At 41.7% G+C, this 23877-nt stretch overlaps 1 protein-coding gene across 3 annotated transcripts in view; it reads right to left on the bottom strand.

The window, feature by feature from the left end:
* Window positions 1–1782: 1782 nt before the first annotated feature.
* The window catches only part of TSHZ2 (teashirt zinc finger homeobox 2), a 230466-nt gene continuing 208371 nt past the window's right edge, over window positions 1783–23877 (bottom strand). For all 3 annotated transcript variants that reach the window (XM_072026555.1, XM_027473143.3, XM_013105558.5), the window contains one exon: window positions 1783–10964. In XM_072026555.1, coding sequence (XP_071882656.1) covers window positions 10963–10964 — 2 coding nt within the window. In that variant the 3' untranslated portion in view covers window positions 1783–10962. The remainder of the gene's footprint in view (window positions 10965–23877) is intronic.

The following is a 23877-nucleotide window of genomic DNA, read 5'->3' as shown; positions in this document are numbered from 1 at the left end:
TTGTTTATCCAGTTGAAGTGCATCACCAATAATTAACAACAACAACAACAACAAAGAAAAAAAAAGGGAAAAAAAGATGCAAGTTCAAACCCTTGGAATAAATCAGAGTGGTCTCCAGAGTCTCCCAGAGCTGCCTACAGCTGCTTTGGCTGTCTCCATCAACACGGGAACACTGCAGCCTTTTAAGCCCTTGATCCTGCCCAGGCCCAAGTCCAGCCTAGGCCTCGAGGAAGGGCAGGACATGGCCATGGGCCTGGCCCCACAGCCTCGCAGGGCAGTGAGCTCCGGCACGCGTGTGTTAGGGCAGGAGGTGGGACTGGGTCCAAGCAGCGAGTGTGTTGCTGCTTCCTGGAGCTATTCAAGTATTCGGGGTCGATGCCTGTGAGCCTTGCAGGTGAAACTCCCCTCAGGCCAGGATTTGGCCCCATACCTATAGGACATACCTAAACCATTAACTATTCTTCCCAGGAAAGTGGCAGAGGACCCTGCGTGCTGGAGTTAAGTCAGAAAGGCGAGACAAAGCCCTGGGGAGCGGTCTGCAGGGAACAAACCTGTATTGGCAGACAGCAAGATAAATTGGATGATCTAATAGTCCTTTTCCATCTCTAAGTTTTATGATTCATTTGTTATTTTAGCCATCTATATATATTTTTTATTTTACCCTAGAGGGGTTTCTTGAAATGTGTGCAATATATTCCTTAAAAAAAAAAAAAATCACTTAAAAAAAGGTCTGTATTGCAGGATCCAAGGCACTGACTCCTAAGTGCGTTCACTAATGAACTACCCAGCGTGTAGAAGAGGAAGGGTGCTTCTTGCCCCCCCCTGGTCCCTGGGTGCGGGATGGTCCCTTTGGGCTGCAGGTGAGAGGGGGGCTGGCTCTGGGTGGTGGGGATGGCTGAGGAAGAAGGGAGGGATTGTGCCTGCTGGCTTCTGCCTGCCAGGCTGGGCTAGACCAGCCCCTGAGCAGTGCTTGGCTTGGGGATGGTTGAGAGATGGCTTGGGGTTGGTTTTGGGATGGCTTGGGGACAGTGAGCAGCGCCCAGGGGTGGCATTGCTGCCACCATGCAGCTGGCAGGGTAGCTCCAGGTGGGTGCTGCGCTCATCTCCTCTTTTATCACCCCGAGGAGGAGTGGTGGCAATTAAACACAGCTAACAGGTGATCCTGTACCCATCAAAATTTAATGAGTACAAGGCTTGGGAATCTCTGCCACGTCTGGCTTTGCCTCATCTGCAGTAAATAACAGATGATGGTGGTGCGGCAGCAGCGCGAGCTCCTGAGCTCGGCGCATGAGGCATTGCCCGGTTTGGAGGGAGCGTTACGGGGAGCGAGGGAGTACTTAGGGAAACTAAGTGTTAAACAGAGCCATCCGTCTGAGGTGGAGCACTTGAGAGAAGGGTATTTGGTATCTCAATCATGCCTGGTTTATGGCTAGCGAGCCTTGAATTTGTGTGACAGCAGCCCAATGCCTCGCTGTAGATTACATCATAAATAACCCAGGCATGGAGTGGTCAGAGGAGCCAGATGAGGGAGCGAAAAGGATGTGTAGAAACGAACACAGGGTGGTGTAGTTAGATTTTTCTTTTTTCTTTATTTTTTTTAATGATTATTATTTAAGGGAAGGGAGGCTGCTAGAAATCATTTGTGAGTTTTACTGAAACAGGCACATTCCTGTGGTTTTTACTCCCACAGTCTCTCCAGGTCAGTCTTTTTCTTTCTCTGTAGAGAAAGAAAGGGGGGAAAAAGAAAGAAAGAAAAGAAAAACCCACACAAAAATCAATCCATCAAATGTCATTACAGATTTATTAAGCCTGATGTAGAAAGACTTTTAACAGTAACATCTTCAGAAAGCATAAAAAGAGCACTTCTGTTCAGTCTTGTGCTTTGAAAATCTAAATATATTTTTATCATATAAATAATTCTTTTCATGTTTTAAGTGCATCTGTTTTTTTTTTTTTTTCCTTTTCAAATTTCCATTTTACAATTGGCCAAAACTGAAGTCTGCATTGACTGAAATGAAGCCATTTGCAAAGCTAATGATGTTGTGAAGCATGTCTATGGTGAACCATATCAGCTAGATTTCAGAAAGGTAGTTCAATGAGTGCAGCATTAAAATGAGGGACAGCCTCCAGCAAAATCATAATTGAACACACCCAAGTCCTTAATGTCTGCAGTTGGGTTTCCTGATGCAAATTACGATAACATTTCAGATGTGAGCAGTCGCTTTCCAATAGCTGCAGTGGAAAAGAGACATTTTATGCCACAAAGGAAAGAATTACCATGTTTAAAAATGTAAATAATATATGTATAGAAACCTTTTTTATGGAAATGAGGCATTCAGGATTATGTGAACAGTTTGGGCTATTTTTTTTCCTTTTAAACACAACAGATAAAGATGTGTGATCTATTATTCAGGGCTTTAATTACAGTTCTAAAACTGCAGTGATTTTATTAAAAAAAAATCCCTGGGCATAAAAAGTAATGTTCTTTTTTTTTTTTTTTTTTTTTTTTTGTGGTAAAGTTGAGGGATTTTTTTTTTTTACAATGTATTTGCAACGATAAAAAATAAAGAACAAAAAATCACTGTTGATAGATTTCTATGCTGCAAAATCATACACAGAAATACATCTTAAATGCACTGGAATACAGGCGTCTTCCTGTAAATCAGAAAAGGCCTTAGATAAATAGGTTTGACCTGATTTAAATTTAATGAGATACATAGTCCTGATTGTTAATAATTGGTTTGGGGAAACCCAAAACAATAAAAGCAGTAATCTCCTCTAGTATAAATTATACGAATTTATTTAGCAATCAACCAAAGAAAAAAATACCATTAACATTTTCAATTTGTTTAGTTTAAGTTAGTTGTAATAAGCAAATAATTTGAAGCAAAATTGCCAGCTAGGCTTTGAGCAAGACAGCAAATACTGGGAAGATGCAGATCTGTGATGGATCTATTGGGCCACTAGGTGGTACAATCCTCCCAGCAGAAAGGGCTTTTTCCGTTGTAAGGACCATTCATAATCATCAAAACCAAGTGAAACATGGTTTTGATTAAAACAGCCTGTTGGCTCAATAATCTTAGTAATTTTAAAAACATCCTTAATGTGGAAGAAGAACACTGCAATGTCAGAAATGGCCTTGGGGCCCATTATAAACAGCAACAAAATAAATAAGGAGGAGAAATGAGAGGTCATGAAAACAAAATTAAGCTAATGTTTCAAATTTTGACAATTATGAATTGTTCCTCCAAGAAGACATTAAAAAAAAAAATCAGGCACTATTAGATAAAATACAAAGAGAATAATTGTACATGTATGAGTTTTCCCATGGGACTAAGCATGCTTTAAAAGCAAAACTTGACTCAGATTTCCCCTCTTCCCCCCGCCCCCCGTTATAGCCAGCAATTGGGCAGGTCTCATGCAAACACAGACTTGCTTCTCACAGTTCCTTCAAAAACTCATCCCTAATTCCTTTATGAACCGTTAAAAGATGATGACCAAGGAAGCAAACAAACAAAAATTACAAGCATATTTTCTATACAAAAAAAAAAAAAAATCCCCCGTCATGGACCAATTTTTGTAGGAAACAGAAACAAGCAAATATAACAAAATCTGTGTTTGTAACATGGCAATATAGTTAATATATACAAATATGTACAGTATAAAAATGCATCAAAGGCGTAACTTTTCATCCAAACAAGCTGCAGTGCACAATGGAAAGCAGCTTGGCACCCCCGCCATCTAAGTATACAGGCAATATAGTCTATACAGCATGCACTTGTTACAAAATGAGTGCATAAGCACTGAAACATTCTACAGATAAAGTCACCGTGAGTCCTTTTCGAAAGGAGTCCCATTTGTGTTGTTAATATAAAAAAAGTGTTTAATCTTTCCTTTTTGCAGTTTGTAGTATATACATTTTTAAAGAGAAATGAGTTTTTGATTCATTTTATTGTATTTTATTTTATGAAACAAAATTCTAGAACTAACACCACGGGTCACGTAAGTAACCTGGAGATGCTGCCAGTAACAAACTTACCACATACCACAAGCATTGGGGCAGAGCAAAACTGTCAGATTTACTATAATGGCCAACTATGCTCTATTTAAAGTGGGGATGGGTCTCTTATGATTCATGCTGACATATTCAAGATAATAAAAACCAAAACAAACGCACAGAAGAAGAAATAAAAGGAAAAAAAAATAAAAATAACAACAACAAAGGAAAGGATTAATAAGTGGTGCCTGAGCACTAGACAAAAGGGCATATTGTACCAGAGACATATGACAGTTAAGTACCCTGAGCCAAATAAGAACTGTTTAGCTTGTCAGCTTTTGCAACCTGTATTGCACATTCCAGCATTTGCTGCATTGTAAAGCCAAAACACTGCATTGTATGTCCTGAAGAGAGCTGCTGTTTGCTCGGTGCCAAGTGCCCAGCTGCTATGTCAGCCGCAGAATCGATGCCTGTTGTAGACACACATGCACACGTACTGTTGTAGTGTGCCACTGTGTGCACAGGTATATATATGTGTGTGTAGGGGGCAGGTACCTGTCTGTAGCTGCACTTCTGCCTGGATACATGCAGACGTAATTTTTGACCGGTACGTGGACCAGTGGTAAGTGGAAACATTGCCCATACAAATCTGCCACACCTGAGACAATTGCATGCATGTTTGAGACCTGCACCCCCCTTCCCCTGGGGCTGATGCCCATGTGTGGATGTGGGTTTCAAGAGCATGCCATCCTTGCATTATAACATAGCTGCATTTTGCAAGATTTTATTTTCTTTTTCGTTTTCAAATGGTAATCTTTTTTTTCCTGCTATCTCATCTAAAAAGTCTAAGGAAACAATTTGTTGTCTTTACCTAAAGCCAAAAAAAGTGAAAAAAAAAAAGTTTACAGAGCTCAGTGGTATGAACTCAAGTAGAGATGCATGACCTGCTAGGATTAGCATTTAATCTGGTGTCTCAAACAAGGCTTTTTACAAAGGCCTGAAGACATTTCATGAGCTGAGAGTGAAGATGAACTGGAGGTTTATTACTCTGCAGCTAAATCCAGTGGTACAGCTGTTTTACTTTTTAAAATGCTCTCAAAGAAAATATTGTACAGACACTTGGGTACAAGGAACAGCAGTGTCATCTTAAACTTTGTCTACTCGTAACATTTTTGCCAGCATAATTAAAACAACAAATGGCCACTGGTGTAGGCTGAAGTACACCGGGATAAAAGTGCTTGTACTGGTATAAAAGTGGTCCAGCAAAGCAAAATAAGCTGTACCAGTATAAAGTGCTTTATAGCGATACAACTGTTTTTACATTAGGACTTCTACCAGCCGAGCCACATCAATAACAAAGTTTTGCAATCACTTCCCTGACATGACTATAAAACTTCTGAAGTGCAGACTGTGCCTCCGATTTAATCTGCACAGAGCTCGGGACTGCTTGCTGAAGTTGTTTTCAAAACCATCTAAACATGCTAGGAATCCAAGGTTAGGACTGTGAGGGCTGTGTTTGGATCTGCGTAAATATACCGAATTCAAGGAAGTTACTCCGGATTTACACCGGAGCAGGCGAATTCAGAATCTGGCCTTTGCGCCTGGCACACGGCCATGTGCCAAGGGCTGTCTGCAGGCTTCTGTTATCACTGGAAAGCACTCCTTATTTCTGTATTCTCTCGTTTTCCTTTTGAAGAGATCTGGAGAACAAAATCCTAAATTCTGCACGCTTGTGTGAAATAATTACTGCAGTAATTAATTAAGAAAAGAAGAAAAAGGGAAATCCAGGCAGCATTTCTTTCTGGAATGCATCCTGAGTGGCTCATGCGGTGCCATCAACAGGACTTACACTGACATCAGCTGCTGATGAAGTAGCTTCCCAATTTGATGAAATGTGAATTGAAATCTACCTCTAGATGTGTGTAATTTTATTCCTTAATTATGTCTCAAAACACTGCTGTCTCTGTGGTCCAGCGTGTCATACATTAAAAAACACTCACTTTGCGCCTACCAGTGGCCACCTCAAGCTCTTCGGTAGCGTTCCTGAAAAGTTATTTGTTTTAGTGAAATTCGATAACGTCTGGCTGATCATTTTCTACAGGAGATGATCAGAGAAAAAAGAAAGTGGCAACCTGCGGGATGAATTGTGAGAGGGAGCAGGAGTGGCGGCCAGCAAAGCTGGGTGTCATCGCCCCGTCACGGCTCCGAAACCCAAAGAGAAGCCGGTCTCTGGTCTCCCTGTGGGGGGCCAGCAAAGAGGAATTACAGCACTGTGCAGCTCCCAAACACAGCTTCTGGGAGCAAAAACGATACGTCAGCTTGTGCAGGGAGATGGGCACATACCAGTAGCACTTTTTCAAAATATATAGAGGTGGTTATATCAGTTCTCTTGCTTGGGGACAGATGGCCTTTAAAGCCTGTTGTAATTGCAATGTATCGATCGGGAATCTGTGATCAATACTGTCTTTATAGAGAGAATTTTAAATATAAATTGCATCGTATATCTGTTTGAGAAGACAAAAGCCCTGTGTGACGCCTCCAACTAGCAGGAGCGCTGTGACCAGCAGGAGAGTTACAGCACAGGAGGAGAGGGGACGGGGAAGGGGATGGGGACAGGGACAGGGATGGAGATGGGGATGGGGACACAGCCTCTGCTCAGCCTGGCCCCAGGCACTGAGGAAATTTCCACAGTAAATTATTTTTGTTGTCCTTTGCCATGTGTTTACCCACAGATGCCCTCACGGGAGGCTGCTGCAGCAGGCAGGATCTTGCTGCCAGGAATTAGCAGGGAGCAGCGCCCCAGAAAACAAACCCCCTCTGGGCAGTGCTTGCCAGAGGCTGCCCCAGGCCCAAAGCCAGTTCCTTTTGCATTTCTGCTGGGCTCAGCCCTGCCTGGCACAGAGCTCTTTTGCTCCCTGCCAGGCCTGCAGCCCTCAGTCCCCACTGCCGCTGTCCTCTCTGCTTGAGGAACTGCCCCAGGGCATAAAGGGCTTGGTATCGGCCAATAAATAGGGCACTTTATCAAAATATGATTAAGGGAAGAAAAAAGACCAAAAATTAGGAAAGCAATCATCGCCCTGTGGATGTGTAAGATTTGACACAATAGCCTGTAAAGCTGGCTTGGAAGGCCTCAACCCCTATCGTGTTAATATATAATTATTGATTTTTAAAATGACTTGTTATATCCTCCCTGATCTCTAAAAAAGCTCGGAAGGTCAGTCTTGTAAATACTTTTACAAGTAGGTAATAAAAATCATGATGAAGTTGCATTGACAAGTAATTACTGGGTAGGTTTGTTAGCAGATTCTCAAAGTTTTTTTTTTTTTTTTAAACCAACAATTATTATTGCACTAATGACAGCCATTTTTAAAGTTAAGTGTCCTTCTCCCTCTCAGCTGAAATAATAAGGGCCTGGAAAAAACACCTGAGACTGATATACTGAAATTCTTATATATTAGGCTCCAAAGAGATGCTAATTTTTTCTCTTCCTTTTAAAATAAAATACATATTTTTAAGGTGATATGGCTTATTTTGACCAGGAAGGGAGCTCCGGTTTCTGAATAAATCTCTCAAAGCAGTGTATAAGGGTAACAATTCTTACTGCTTTATTGCAGTGCAAGAGCATAAACAGCTTGGATATGTGGTGTATCAATATGCCACTTGTTAATAAGCAAGGATGTGAATCATAAATATTCGGCTGTTTGATCACCAGGCTTTTAATTAATGTTTTGATGATCTCCAATAAGAATAAAAGTCAGAACGATAGATATTGAGTAGATACGACAGAGAAAAGATGCAATGATTTTCTATGTTACCTGATTTATATGACAGATAAACTATCAACTCATCCAGTTTCATACACAGAAAGAGAGAGGAGAGACGTACATTTTCTTTTTTTTTTATATCTTATTGTAAAAAAAAAAAAAAGAAAAAAAAAAAAGAATCACTTAATTCAAATGTGTATCTAAAATGTTCCCAGAGGACAGCGATGCAGGCAAAATAATCAAGGTTTAGCACTGTGTAATAAAGGTTTGTGGCCGGATTTTAAATAAGCAGCTGTTCCTGCACTTGCCTGTGCCGGAGCAAAGCTTCTTGTGCAAAGCAAGGTGCTGGGTGGGCCAGCCCTGTGTGGGGGGAGCAGCTCTCCACAAAACTTGGAGCTCTCCAGCCCTGAGGTCCCCAGGGGCCAATACAGCATGGCTGGGGGCAGGGGATGGGATGCTGTTTCCATCCTTCACCGGGAGTGAACCCCATACCTGCTACAGGCACCAGGAAAGCCTCCCTGCTGCCAGAACTGAGCAGCAGGTGCCCCGAGGAGCCCCAGCCCCAAATGCCATAGGCTGGGGGGGATGCCAGAATGATCCTTTTTTCTATTATTATTATTTATTTATTTATTTATTTATTTTTCTGGAGTGTATAGAAGCTTGGGAAAGGAGTGCGTATGGAGAATGGCTCACGGTTTCTCCCGGGTGGCATTTTGTCACGATGCTGCCTTTGGGCCCATGCTGCAGGCCCTCACCTTGTGTAACTTCACTTAATAACTCCGAACTGGGCCGTGCAATTTAACAGCTTCTGAGGAGCTTGATGCTAATGCATTGATTTCGCTTTAATAGAATTTTGTTGTCAATGGACGGCGCTCAGCACGGTGCAGGCTTCAATCTTAACCCATCTGAAGGCTCTGCTCGTTTCCAGTTGAGCTCCGTTCATTTCCAGTTGAATAGGTTAAGCAAAGACAGACCTCACTGTTCTCAATTCACTTTATGATCCTCCCATCATAAAAAATAATATCAGCACCTTGCTTTTCATGTCAGAACTACATTTGAGCTGCTATTCCCTATGCCCATGAGTAAATCCCATAAAAGCCGCCCCGTTGTACTGTCGCTATTTTTCCTTGTGGATGATTGATTGATGGATGAGTGCTGACACTTCAATGAAGCTATTTCGACTGCCATCTCAATCCGATGATGTGAGGGGTATATTTTCTGTCCATGCCTCATTACTTCAGAATGACATTCCTGGAACTTCATTTACTTTTTCCCTCCTTCCCTCAAGCGCCATATTTTTTCCCATCTAGGTTATGCATGCCATAAAAAAAGCAATTTGCTATTATATGTGGCATAAGGGCAACACTTTCCCTAGGAGGTAAATAAGAAGGGCCTTTTTTTCTCCTCCATGTTGAGTTTAGGGATCATGTCAAAATTTCCCAAACATTGCCAAAAACGGCCCTTCTGCACAAGCAGTAGGGAATAGGGTAAACATGTTTAGCCTGATTTTGTGAATGCTGCGCTTCAGTTTTAGCCTTGAATGTCTAAAATAAAATAAGAGTAAAAGACACCCCAAAGCCCTCTCTTCTATGAGAAAGATCCTATTCTCAAATTGTGCCTAGCATACTTTGAATATTTCATTTGTAATGGAGTAGTGTTTACAACTGGATCCAGACTTATTTTTCCCTCGAGACTGGGGAAAGTTCATCGTTAAATGCAGAGATGGATTTGTCTACTGGAGGTTGCTTGAGTTGCAAGGAAATGCTCAGCTGGAGTAAACAGGGCTGCGCCTGGTTTTCCAAACAGTGCACTAGGTAATGCAGGGCTTGTGTCGTTAGCATATCCGGGAAGATTTTGCGAGTTGACTCGGGACCCGATCTTAATCTGTGTAATACAGTATTCCCGTTAATAATAATATATAATTAAGACATCCGTTAAAAATCCATAACGTTAATTTAATGGAGAAAATCTAATACAGTTCTATTGGAATTTTTACGTTAAATTAACTTTAACGGGCTTTTAATGGATGTCTTAATTAGATCTCATTATTAACGTGAATATTCCACAAATTAAAATTGGGACCTCAAAGTTTTAATGAAAAAAGTTACAAGCACAAATCCGAAATTGCCATCTTCTCAGGCCCCTGCCCACCAGGTCCTGGCTGACTTGCAGAAGGATGCGCGGTCCAGGCAAACTGCACGGGCAGGGGGACAGCATGCGGACCAGATTCTGATCTCGTCTGTGATGGTGTAAATCTAAAGTGACTCCACTGACTCCAACAGAGATAATCAGATTTACACCCACCTAACTGAGAAAGGAATTGTACTTTATTCTCTTATATCTATATATAGATATTTATATAGTGATATTTATATATAGATATACCTATATTCATATAACGTTCAATAATCTAACAATAGTACTTTTGTTAAAAATCACTCCATCGCATGTCTTGTCATAAACCATAATGGAGATTTAAATATATATATATATCTGAGGAATAAAACAAACTGAAAATAATCCATTTTAAACAAATCTTTGGCAGCAACATGGTTAAGCATAACTATTTGAACAACTTGCACAGAAGATTAACATTGTTCAGAGGTTTTTTGGCTCAGAATCTGTTTTAACTTAATAATTCTTGTACTTACGGTGATGTATTGATCCCTAGTGCAATGACTGGATTGGGCAACCCAGGTGCAACAGTAATAGCTGCACTGAATAGAAACATTTCCTTTAGACAAACTATCCCAAAGGGGTTATAAATAGGAAATGGACATTACCATGAAAAGTAAAGCTTCCAATGTGACTGCATCTTGTGTAGCACACTTGGACATTAAACTATGAAGATTTTTTTTTTCCTGTCAAGTGTTACAAATTGACGAAATAAGTACATCAATGTTCCCAGTCATTATCTTACTTCAGTGGCACTTTGTTTTAGTGACAGCAAAAAGGGACAGTGGAGACCAGACAGCCCCAGTGCAGTTTATCAATGAAAATCTAATATCGTCCATAAGCAGGGGAGTGGAAATCAATACTTCATTACCAAATTGTTAGTGAGGATGAAGAAGAATAGCTGGAGTTTTTTTGGCAGTCTTCTCAGTCCGGGTTGCTGTGAGTTCAATGTCAGAATCGGAGTGACGTGCGGAGACGGGCTGGGTGCGGGAAGCCTGGGCTGGAGAGCTGGAACTAAGGCATTTGTCCTGCAAGCAGAAGAAGAGTAACTAGTGTTACCAGGCTTTTAATCATGAGTCCAGATTTTATTGAATATGGACTTTTTTATCAAGAGAAATTTTGGAACTGAGTCAGCTTTGCTTTACATTTTCTGCCCATAGGCTCGCAAAAAGGCAAGGACACAGAAGAGGGAAGAAACCCCCAGTTCCTTAAGCCTATAATGATGCTGGGATTAGAGGGTAAGCTCCAGCTGATGCAGGTCTGCCAGGTCCTGTGGGTGTGCTACTATGCATCTCTGCTTTTCCCTCGTGTTACCTAAACCTGGGCAATACAAAGAGTCTCATTTTACAGCCGGTCAAGAATCTGCTCTGAAATCATCAGGGTGAACTGGACATCTTGGTACCCACACTGTGCTTGCATGCTTGGACTACTGCTGTGCTATTTGTGGTCGTTGTGGCACCTCCCCTCCCCAGCATCATGAGCTGCTGTTCTTCCGTGTGGACCTTTCCTGTTCTGCAGGGACTAAAAGTGCTAAGTGGCTCTAGTTGTGAAGTTACTTCCACACAGAGATGGAAGGTGCTTGTTTAATTTCATTCAAGATGTGGGTTTAAAAGTTCAGCCCAAAGTTAAGTTCTGTTTTGCTCATAACCTGGGGGAAAGATACCGAGAAAAGCAGTAGAGGAAAAAAAACAAAAAAGGGAGGGGGGAAAATAAGGTGAGAAATGAGTCAGGCAATAAGTAGAGTGAAAGTCAATCTGGAGAGAGCACAGGAAAGAAAAAAAAAAAAAAAAAAAAAAGACCAGCAGTGGGCAAAGAGGCGGGCAAAGAGAAATATGTTACTGAAAAATATACTATCTGTTCAAGGGCATGCACGTTTCAGCAAACACAACTCAAATCCTGAGGTGTGTTTCCAGTATGCCAGCTAAATCAACTGGAAATTCAGTAGTAGCTTTATTTAAAGTAAAATAAAACCAGCTTTTCAAAAAAATTCCACATGAAAACAGAAAAGTCTATTGAGTCCTTTTTATTTAGTTTTAATCTGGTTTGTTTTACAATATCTTCACCCTTTCAGTTTTCACAGTGATGCTGAGTTTTGCATTGGCAACCCAGACCTGCTATGGAGAAACTGTTGGAAGGAAAGAAGAGGTTTGGCAGCTAAATGTAGAGATTTTTTGGCACCTGAGAATGCATGGAAGTCCATTTGAAACTGTGGCGAATACCTTAGATCATTATTCCCACTTAAAAAAATATTAAAAGCAATCCATGTTGACACTTTAAAATGTTGTCTTTAGGTTTCAGAGGTAACGCTCCAGAGCAATTCACACTTTGCAAAGCTATTATTTTTCACTGTGAAAGGACAAAGCTCTGTCAGTTTACACCTTGATCAAGTTTTAAAGCAGCCCAGAAGCCTTGCTGTTGTAAAGCCTGGAGGCGAAGCACCGCCGTGGTGTGATCTGGAGCCGCTTCCGTGGCCAAGTTCACAGCTGCAGGCTTGCCCCCTGCAAATGGTCTGAGCACAGCCTGCAGCAGTGTCACAGGCAGTTGACTTTTTACCTATCTGAGTGGGTTTTGCAGCCCTCTCCAGGATGGAAAACTCCCTGTGATATGGCACTGAGCTCCTACCTTGGGCTCCCACCAAGCTCTGATGGCAGAGCATCTGCCTGAGGGATGGGTGTGGGAAACACCCGGGGCTGCTCCTGGTCCTGCCCAGGCAGCATTAGGGGCTGCAGTGAGCAGGTTGGTGTGGGAGCAATAACTCTTGATTAATTCAGTTCTGCCTCCCGAATGCCATTAGGACAATAAAGCAGCATGTAGTGTTACTGAAAGTGCTAAGTCTGGGCAGGAGGCTTCGTTTGAAGGAAAGTAATGTCAGAGCACTGGTTCCCTGCCAGTGGGAAATATTTATCCAGGGCTTGGACTGGAGAACTGAGCAGCCTGACGGCCTCCTGCCTCCTTTTCTTTTTCACTTTGTCTAGAGGAAGGTCTTAAACTTCTGTGCTAGACCAGCAGTGAAATCAGCTTAGCAATATTTAGTTTCACACTGCTCTAAAAGCTGTTTGTGACCATTGTGTAAACTTCTGGGGCTCAGCGTCCGTACACTTGACTAATGGTGACATCCATGCGTGACTGAAATCAATTGGGATTGGCATTGATTTCAGTGGGGTAAGTACTTCACCCCCAGGTCTTTTACCCAGCTAAAGGCTTCATCCTCTGTTTTTATTTATTTATTTATTTTATCTTTTTGCGTCATTGTCACTGCAGGCTGGGACAGGACTTTGGGAAATTAATTAGTGGGAGGCCTGATCAATAAGGGTCATAGTTTATGTATTTCATTATCAAGTCTCTAAGAGATTCAGGGAGTATGTGGAGAGTTTGTCACTCGCAGTCTAGGGCACAGCAGCCTGGTGTTCAAATAGCACTCGATGGGCAAAGTTTAGTGCTTTCTGGGCAATTATTGTAATGTAGCTCAACCTGTTCCGTAAAGAAAACTCTACCGTTTAAATTACATCACAAAAATGCAATGGAGGGTGTTCATTATGCTGGCCTTGCACAGCATATGTGAAATACCAGATGCAGATACTGAAGCTTTGCTTTTATTTAACATTAATTATCAAGCCATCAACAGAAGGAAAAGGTTGTATCTCTTGCAATGTGGATGTGTCAGGACTCACAAGCACCGTCCCGCTCCTCATCCACAGCATGGCTACCCTCTCCTCCTTCAAACCTCACCGTAAAAACACAGCCGTGAAACTTCTGAAACAGGGACTCTCGAGAATGTCCTCGAGAATGTCTCTCAAGAATGTCTTCCCAAGTCCTTCACTTGGGGTTTGCTGCCATAGTTTGCTTTTTGGGGTCTGCAGGAGAGCATTGGCCACTTCAGTGGCATTGCCAGAGGTGTGATGCTACCCTAGATCCAGTCAGATGACAGCAGGTCCATGTGCTTATAATATTCTTATTTTATATAGTTTTTCCTTGCAGATCTTTGCTAATATCATTTTATCATCCTCTATTAGCTTAGTGGGATATTAAAAATGACAATATGTATCTGTCATCCACCAACCAAAGTCCACAGTCTCAAAACCTTTTTGTGCTGCAGCTGTACCTATAGTAATAAATTGCAGGACTCCTTAAAAGGCCAAATGGAAAGGCGCAGACAGTCCCTTTGTGGTTACCAAACATGTTATCTCTAGATGTCATTTTTGACCTACTTTTGCTAGATTTTTACAGCAGCATAAAATCTATCCCTTGAAGATCATCGTCACATACACAATACCTAGACAGGGACAAAAAGTAAATCTGAGTATATTTTGTTTCATTTAGGACTCCTCTCACCATGAATTACAATATTACAGACTCTAAATGCGTTCTCGTTACCCATAATTATAACTAAAATGATATCAATCTAAACAGTAACTACTCAAATGATTCATCCTGACTGTAAGGAGCATGCTCTCTAAGTTGTGCCCGCCCATCCATTTTAAAGCCTTGCGGCAGGAACAGCTTTCCAGAAGGTCATTTAACAGCACATTAAATAAATAAATAGAACATATTTATTTCAGAAAACACATTCGAATAGGAAAGGAAAGCATTTTGGGAGAGGTGAGAATAACCCTTGTGAAATCTAATACTTTCTGCTCTTCTTTGTTCTAGCAGAGGGTGCAGTACCCACCCAGAGACCTCTATGTGATGCCTGTAGGAAGGGGGCCCTAATGTGCTCCGTCCTGAAGGGTGCTGTGCCAAGAAGCTGTGCTGTGCAGGACACAGAGTTTGCAGGCAGCTGCTCCCCAGCAGCCAGCAGCAGAGTGCAGGAAAAAAGGACACCCCTATCATTATGACCCACCAGCAGGTGTCTGAGCCCCTGGTGTCCCTGCAGGACACACCAGACCCTGTGTGTTCAGCCTGTGCCATCAGCCACACAGAGAGGAGGGTGAAAAACAGGTCTCCTTTGTTGTACAATGTGTTTCTGTCCCATGATCTAAGCTTGTGAGAATGCAGGACAAGATAATGGAAAAGAAATGTGGGCTCTAGCTCAGATGTTCCCGGGGTGTGTCTGCTGAATGCGAAATAACGCCCAGGTGGAAGAATTTTGAGACCGCATTGTCTGGGATGGTGAAAGCTACACTTAATAAAAACTTGAAGCCATTATGTTCTGTTTGTCTCAGAAATCTCTTTGTTGAGGATACTTTGTTAAGAGGCTAAGGCCAAAGGCAACTAAAAGACCTCTGGACTTAAGGAGCAAGTCTTATTTGCAGCTGTTGTGAAACACCTTGCTGCGGGAGGTCAGTGAAGTTGTGTGACTTGCATCAGCTGGCCTGCTCCAACAGTTGGGGTATAAAGGGAAGATCTCATTTAAATCTGCCAAAAGAAACCCATCATTTTCTGAGTCCCTTCTTTTCAGAAGCTTCTGACATCTGTGCAGGAAGTTTTGTATGTCTTCAGTTTTTTAGCTGTGACCCGGGTTGAAGAAGACCCTTAACCACGTGCCAATTTCCAGTGTGCATGGTGCAGCAACCATGGTTATCTGGCTCTGTGGGCAGCTGTGGGCTGACCCTACCAAATACCATGCCAGGGCAGTGCAGGTACAGAAATGGTGACATTTTAGGGATGTGCCTCTGCATGCATCTGTGTGAACCAGGCATGCCACTGAGGCCTCAAGGAAATGCAAGAATCCCTCTACATATGCATTATATGCTATATATATACATGTATAAATATATAAATATATATATAAATATATATGTCCCTTTATATGGGCGAGTATATATATAAATTTCCAGACAAGACACAGCCCAGTCAGAGTTACTGTGTGCAGCCATGCCCAGCTTGCTGGGGTTACCAGACGTCCCTGAACAAATACAGCTAGATCCTGCAAATCCACCTGAACAACACAGCTCATGAAAATGCTGACATTTGTTAGCCGGAGCTCTCCCCAGAGGGCAGGCAGTTTCTTCTGCGAGTGACTAGAAAAGGATTCGGGAGGGTGTGAAAGCAAGGAGCACTGAGATGCCTGACCCAAGGGCAGCCCCGGTCCTCCCTCCACGTGCGACCATCAAACTGCCCGTGGGACTGTGCCATGCCTCAGACTGGGGGGGATTTAGGCTGGAAAACATCAGTGAGAAGAGTTTTTTTTTTTTTTAAATGTTGACTCAGATTTAAAATCGGGGCCTGCGACTCCCCACGTTTTCATAGACATATGGGGAAATCTTGGCCTTGTGGAAAGACTGGGATTTCTGCCACTTGTGTTGCAAAAGGTCAGGATTCACCCCTGATCTCATCTAGGTGCTCGAGGTGATGTGGGATACATGAGTTCAGCAACAAAAAGGAGTACCTGTGGCATCTAAGAGGCACAAAGAAATACCCCGACACTGAACCAGTCCCTCCCAATTGCTTGTGCACACACAGACTCAGTACAGAGATATCCGGAAGGATCACAGGCTTGTAAAGGCAAAGAATAGAGAACATTTTGTTGTTGTTGTTTTCTTTCTTTCTTTTTTTTTTTTTCCTTATAAATAAAGTATAGTCATCAAATCACAATGTATTTGAGAGCACATTATTGACAGCCTATTCTTGGAAGGAAAAAATGTGGATTTTTTGGCAAAGTTTCTCTATTTGCTAAAGATTAAATTGTTCATTGTACAGGGCACCATCTGCCCTTGGAGAGAGATTTAGTTGATGGCAGCTGCAACCAAAGTGTGGAAGATATAGCTGAATTTCTGGTTTCTTTTCAACTAGCAACTGTCATTACAGGTCACATGCAAACTGTGTCATTTTCAGTGACAAGCAGGTTCTGTAGACTAGGGTGCTCGCTACATTTTAAAATGCCACCTGTATGGATCCCAGAAGAGAAATAGCTTTTGTAATGCACCTTGAAAAAAGTGGATTTTCAGCAGATAAAGCAGTTATGGTTCGACTGTCCAGACACTGGCAGTGGGTAGGAGCTGGGTTAGCATCCAAGATTTGTGAAGGTAAAGCTGGGTGGATGTCAGGATGTGTTGGCAGATCACTGAAAGCGAGATTTCCCCAAGTAATTTGGGGACTTAAAAAGGCCGAATTGTCCTCTGCAAGTATTTACTCAACTGCTGCATAATTCCTCAATTGTCTCATGATGTAGCTCCTGATTAGACTAAACCTCACAGTTTTTTTCAGTTCTGAAGAGAATTTCTTAATCCTTACACTGGAGGTTGTCGTGGTGGGATTTCTCCCCAGCCCACTTACCGGGCTGTGCCATTACAATCACTGGATTCATGGCTGGAGTAAAGGGTGCTGGAGAGCAGGGAGACGCTGAGTTCTTCTCTCTGCTTTCAGAACTATTATGATATTTTCCATAACTTGTCACTGGCTAAAACGAACACCTCTGGAAAGGAATTTGTACCTCTTCGTGCCCCCTCCTCCCCCCAGACACCACAACCATCTGCAGGAGAGTTGCATTCCCTTTCTCCCCTGAACAAAACAGGAGAGGAGAAGTTAAGAGCACACCGGTATGTTTTATTAGAACTAAGAAACAAAGAGAAACAAAAAAGCAAACCCAAACCTCTTCCCTTTCATCCCTGCCTTGCTATGAAAGTGCCTTCGTATTTGCAGGCTTGCTGACAATATTTCAGAATGGTACATCACACACAGCCTCCTCGGGAACAGCAGACATTGTCAGTGCTGCGAGACAACTGCTCGCTGGATTGTACTTCACAAAGATTCGGTATAAAGCATTTCTTTAGAAAAAAGATTTTTGAAATTTGTGAGTCTCACAGCTTTTCAGACAAGGATGAGTTCTGGTTAATTTTCTTCTGATGATTTCCACATTTTCTGCAAGAAAAACAACTGCGACTATAGCCTTAAGACAGCCTGAACTAGTTGTAACACGCCTAGATATAGGAAAACATTTTCATGTGAAAGAAGTTGCAGGACATAAATTTGTTCTCCAGTTTATTCTGTTCAGTTTAACTTTCAGGTCTCCTATGCAATTTTGTCATGGTTGAATGGGATCATGTTTTGAAGCAGAAACTGATACTGCTGGCAAATCTTTAATAAATCTGGTCTGATTAAATCTATATTTTTGGATAAAAGTTTTTTGTTGTTGTTGTTTATTTTTTTTTTTTTTCTAAAGGACAGGCTCTTTGCCTTCCCAGAAAAATACCGAGGTGCCAGTGCAGCTGTCTGACTGCTCCAGGACGTGCCCAGACCACTCAAACCATGCCTCCTAGGAAAGGCTTGTGCTTCCATTCCTCATTTCTGCAGCAGAGCAGAAGCACCACCAGCTCTTGAGCTTTACTCAGGCAGATGCACCTACATACACCAGTGATTTGGCTGAGCTCAAGTGTTTGCAGGATCAGGGCTTTTAAAGAAACATTTAGAAAACACTTAAAATCCGAGACTATGTCTGTCTGGGTTATTTTTTGCAGAAAGCAAAAGGGCTGCTGACATGAGTTAGTGTGCAGTATACTGGCTTCCCTTTCTTTGTGAGGAATCACTTAAAACGCAAATTCCCACCTTAAAAGCCAAACCAGTGTGCTCAGTGCACTACAAGTAAATCACCTACATCGTGGTGCCAGAGCTGCACATGCTCTTCTGTTGCTGATTTATCTACAGAATATATCACATGCCAGTTACTTGAATTAGGATCATGGGGAGAAGGGAATCATTAGAGAGTCAGAGAAACTCTAAAGCATAAAGAAAACTTCTCTGTTTGTCTCCTCCACGATGCCTGTTTTATTTCCTCTTCATGCACTGACAGCACTGATGAAGCAATGGATGCTATAATCCTAAGCAATTGCTTTTGGGGGTAGCATCATTAGGGATACAAACGTTTGCTACAGCATTAGCTCTGAATTTCCTGGTCATTGCAGTGTGCTTAGCGGTGCTGGTGGGTGAATGGCACAGCCTGGATCAGGGATTTCACTACTGGTTATGTTTCCTTTGCTATCAGGGTGCCTCGAAAAGCCAGGTAAATTAGACTTGGAGAAAGGGACACTGCATCTTTGAGTAATGAGGCTGGGAAACAGGGAACACATTTTCCACTAGCTCATGTCTCACTGTATGGCATTCCGATTTCGTGACACTTCATAATAAATCATTGCTTATCACTCACATGGGAACATAACATGGTTCAAGTTAAGATTCGTTAGTGATTGTAAAGAAGAAACATGAATTGCTCTATATCAGGGCTTTTTGATCATCTTTCTGTCCACTGCAGGCATTTTTTTTATTGTAATATTTACTGTAACTCTTGTTTAAGGCATAAATAAAAAGGAAAAGAAAGGGCAAAAAATAAGAATAATGAAAATAAATTTGTCTTATTTATGTGTTTATGTAAGCATTTGGCAATTACTTTGCACAGCAGCTTGTACTCAGTGTCAGACTGCAGCACCAACATAAGTTTCTAAAGCTGGGATTTTAAATATATACATGTATATGCATATATATATATATATATAAAAGCCAATATATTCATGTTCTGGAGGAGAAGGTTCTAGCAGGCACAGGAGTTCCTGGAGACAATTTGCTTTTCCAAAGCTAGCACAGGTAGAAGAGTCTGGTCCTGCCCTATAGTGCTGTTCCCCTGGATGGGCAGCACAACGGGGTGGAAAGTTGGTGGCACCAGTGGAGATGAGGGGTGGGAGAGCTGAACAGGCTCTACTCAAGGTGCACCTGGGGTATTTGCGGTCAGCCTGGTACCTGTGCCCCAGGATCCAGCAGAGGCTGGAGGAAACCGGGCTTTGTGGTCAGTGTGAGGCATATCCGAGAAGTGGGACAACCTCGGAGCATCCTTGCTTCAGCCCCCGTCCCTGTTCCTGCAGCCAGCTCAGGGATGGCAAAACATGGGTTGGATGGGGCAGATGGTGTGGCTGCACTCAACTGCGTATTCAGGCAAGCGACTCTTCTCCGTCCTTCAGGAGAACACCTTATGATCTCACTGATGACATCAGTAGTGTTTTAGGGGAACAGTAAGTTTTGTATAAATAGACTGACTAACAGAAGAAAAAGGGAGCTTGCTAAATAAAGAATTAGAGAAAATATGAGAATTTTTTCACCCAAAAAAAAAAAAAAAAGCCAAAAGCAACCATGATCTCCTCCTTCCCTTTGGTTACAAATACTTTTGTTTTAATTTGTTTTTTTTACCTTTTGTGTTTGATAGTGGGAGGTACCTAAAACTCTAGGATAACCTGAGAGAAATCAGATAAGGTAAATATTTACTGCAACTATAGCTTTGATTATTCCCCCTTCAGTAATTTGCTATTTATTATATTAATCAACTCTATAACGTGTCATGTCTACTGCTCCCTGGCTGAATAATTTCCAAAACTACAAACAGCTTTCAAGATAGTTGCCAGACAGGCGCAAATTAATACTTTCAGAAATTCTTCCTAGAAACATTCCCACGAAGAGAATTTTTCGCACCCTGTATTTGTGTAGAGGAAATAGAGTTGGGTTAAAAAAAAATGCCAAAGTGAGCTTTTAATTGTTTTCAGCAATATCTTGTATGCATTTTTTCTGGTTTTATTCCAGTTGAATATTGATGTTTTATCAAAAATAACAAGCACATTAATACCTTTGTTAGAATAAGTAGTCCTGTGAAATCTGAGACAAGCTGGCAAAAAAAGCAAATGTAGTTAACTGTTTGCTGCATTAGGGGCTTAATTTAGTAGTTACATAAAGAAGAGACCTGATCTGCTTTTACTGGGGCAAATAATCCCCTTGATTTGTGGGACAACTTGTCTGAGTAAAATGGCATATGACCAAGGGACAGTAAATTTAGTCGCCTGATCTGTCTGATCTCTTTCCCTGACACTCTGAATTGCAAGTATTTGTGGCTGTCCTGGCCATTGTCTTTGATCTGCAGCCTGCTCTCGTAAACTCAGTTTTGCTTCTTGTGCTCGTGGTCTTGAGCTCTGGAAGACTTCCCCATGCCCAGGCCCCCCCCACACTCTCCCCCCCACTCCCCCTGAAAAACAAACAAACAAACAAAAAAAACACATATACTATAAATGCTTTATGGACAAAAATGCAAAATCTTTTAAAGTTTTTAAAAGAAAATAAAAGTCTGTTCTGGTAGAGCACAACATCAGATACATTTATTATATGTTACTTTTTGCTTATGACCAGTAAGTGATTATATACAGGAATTAAACCCCCTTAGACTTGACCAAGGAAAAAGACATAGCTTTTCTAATATAAGTGGTGTAGTCTTAATCTGATCTCACTTGAAGTGGTATAGTGAATGGGATTATTCTCCATTTATTTTGGCTTATACTAAATTGGAATTTTTACCCCATAAGCTTCCTGTAATTTCTGTAAGTGGAACCGCCTTTTTCAGCATTCTTAATATTTCCCCGTGGATATGGTATTAAAAAAAAAAAAAAAGCAGCACATTTGCCCTACAATCTCATGTTTTATCCTTGAGAAATGATGCTTTATGGTAGATTTCTGTTGTTGTTTTTCCCTTTTCCATAGGAAAATGTCTTAATAAGAGTCTCAAACAGAGCCCAGAACAAGAGAGTTCATCTTCAAAATGTTAATTCTATCACTAACCATGCCTGGGTTAAAAACAGATATTGAAACAGGGGAATAAATATTTGACAATGCTGTTAAGGCAACTTTGCTAACGATTTTTGAACAACCTCCAACTGAGGTCTAAATGTCTGCAATATCCATAAACAACTCTATACTGTCCAATTAGGGAGACAAAGACATAGAGTCCTGTCAGGAAGATTTGCATGGCTAAGTGTCTGAGATCACAGAGACGATGAGGGATCGTTCAGAGTGATGGGGGATGCACAGAACGGATGACTATCATTACGATATTACAGAAGCTTACACCTTCCCAATTACTGGCAGGATTCATTAATTACTGCTGCATTTCCCTAATAGAATCCTCTCTCTTTGGCTTATCGCTACCTTCCCTCTGTCTACATAAACCCACAACTCAGCAGTCGATCACCTATGAAAAATTAGACGGTGTAGCTTCTAGTGGCCTATTTAGAATGAAAAGGCAACTGAATAAGGAAAAAGAAAAAAAGAACAAAAAAATAGGGGCTGTAATGCAGATATGTGGGAGCTACAGAAGTGGCATCCGATGGGTTTGGAATTCTCTTGCTATTGAACTGTGTGAGAAAAAAATCAGTGGCAGCTGCAGTGAGAAGCATCATGGTGGGTTTAAAAGCACAATGAAAGCATTTTACATAGACATACGTACACACACAAACTATAGGCAGATTGCAAAGTGACAATTACTTAAGGCCTGCTAGGCTGAAGTTTCACAACTAAGATTGGTGAATATTACAGGGGCTCGATGCTGTTGCAATCGACTCAGCCCCATTAAAGATAATGGTGTGAGCATTTCCATGCTGTCATCATGTTACTATCAACAGCATTATCAGTATCAACTGCTTTTACAATTATGCACAATGGCTCTCCCTGCACAAAGACTTAGCAACCACCAAACTCGCTTTCTTTTTAAATACACTGAAAAGAGCGTAGATTTCAATCCTTCATCTGTTCACAGATGAAACAACATTTCCAAATCGTCACTGATAGCATTTTTTTCCTTCCATTCTAAGGACGGCCAACTGTTCTCAGCGATTTCTATTACATTTCCTACCTATTATTTCATGTAATGGCATTCCTTAAATTTTAAATTAGCTTTGAAGAATAAAAATAATTGAATTCCTGCTGTTTTGTGTACATAGAGGGTGACAGGAGCTAATGTGATAATTTAAACTGTAAATGAGTCTTCACTTTGTGTTCATTAATTACAGCTAATTACTGAATTACAAACCTTCTTGGTTAGGCACTGTTATGTATTCATGTAGCATGTTGGATTTCCAGCTGGTAGAAAACTGCTTTATAGACTTACAAGCTGACAACCAAGCTACCACCAAAACAATTCAGTTTGAAAAATAAAGGCAGGGTGGGGGGCGCGTAACTGCTCTTGCTCTTTGAATTAAGTGAGTGATGGGAAACGGTGCTGCAAACTTGAACCTCAGGTGAGCGAGGATTCGCATACATAATTATAAAGCACACACTGCATTTGGTAGGGAGAAAGGCAAGGGTTTTGAGCTGCCACTTTGGGTGAAGAGCACGAGTCTGCTCTGCTCATACCTGCTTTACACCGGGGTTGATTCTTGATTCCTTGTTTGAAGCAGAATTACTCTCCTTATAGAGGAATACCAATGAGGCAGAAACAAGGCCCTTGTAAATGGGGCCAGTGCTCCTAGCACCAATTCTTCAGCTATGTTCATGAACAGCGGGGCTGTAATATAAAACTGAACATCCAAGTAGATGCGCATTGCATTCCGTACCTAAGTGCTCATTGTTCCTTACTGAAGGATCGGATGTAATGCCATGGGGCTGTCTTGAGCAGTTACTCAACATTTTCTGCTTTGAATGGTTCTGTCCAAACCTCTCCTTTGGATACCTTTTGTCTGCTGATGTTTCATATTGAAGCTGAATGCACTAGTTGAAGTCTTTCTCCCAGCAAAGTGAGCAGGAGGAGTACCACAGTGACAACACCAGCCAGCCATGCTCGCTTTTTACAAGCTACAAGGCTCAGTGCCCAGAGAGAAAACCATGGCAGGTGGCAAAACAGAAAACAAAAAAAATAGTCACCTTCATTCTTTATAAATAGATAGACTGAAGATACAGAGGTTTCCCTTCTGTCAGCACTTGCCTTTTCCCCTGGTTTCACACGCTTTGCTCTCTTTTAACCCAAGACAGGCCAACACGTGCTCGATGAACGCTCCTGCACACAGCCCCACTGTAACCCGTCGTCCCTATGCCCACATGAGCACATTTGCTAACAAAGCCCCCCCCTTCTCCCCAGCCACAGGTGAGCAAAGCATCGCCTCCAGCTCAGAGCAGCAGAGATAGCAAGAAAGTATCAAATCAAAAAATTCAACTAAAACCATTTAATTAATTTATTTTGTGACCCACTTAGTCTTCCAAGCCTGG

The sequence above is a fragment of the Anas platyrhynchos genome, chromosome 21, assembly GCF_047663525.1.
Source record: "Anas platyrhynchos isolate ZD024472 breed Pekin duck chromosome 21, IASCAAS_PekinDuck_T2T, whole genome shotgun sequence".
Lineage (NCBI taxonomy): Eukaryota > Metazoa > Chordata > Aves > Anseriformes > Anatidae > Anas > Anas platyrhynchos.
The sequence above is the reverse complement of the archived record's forward strand: the minus strand, read 5'-3'. Positions and strand labels throughout refer to the sequence as shown.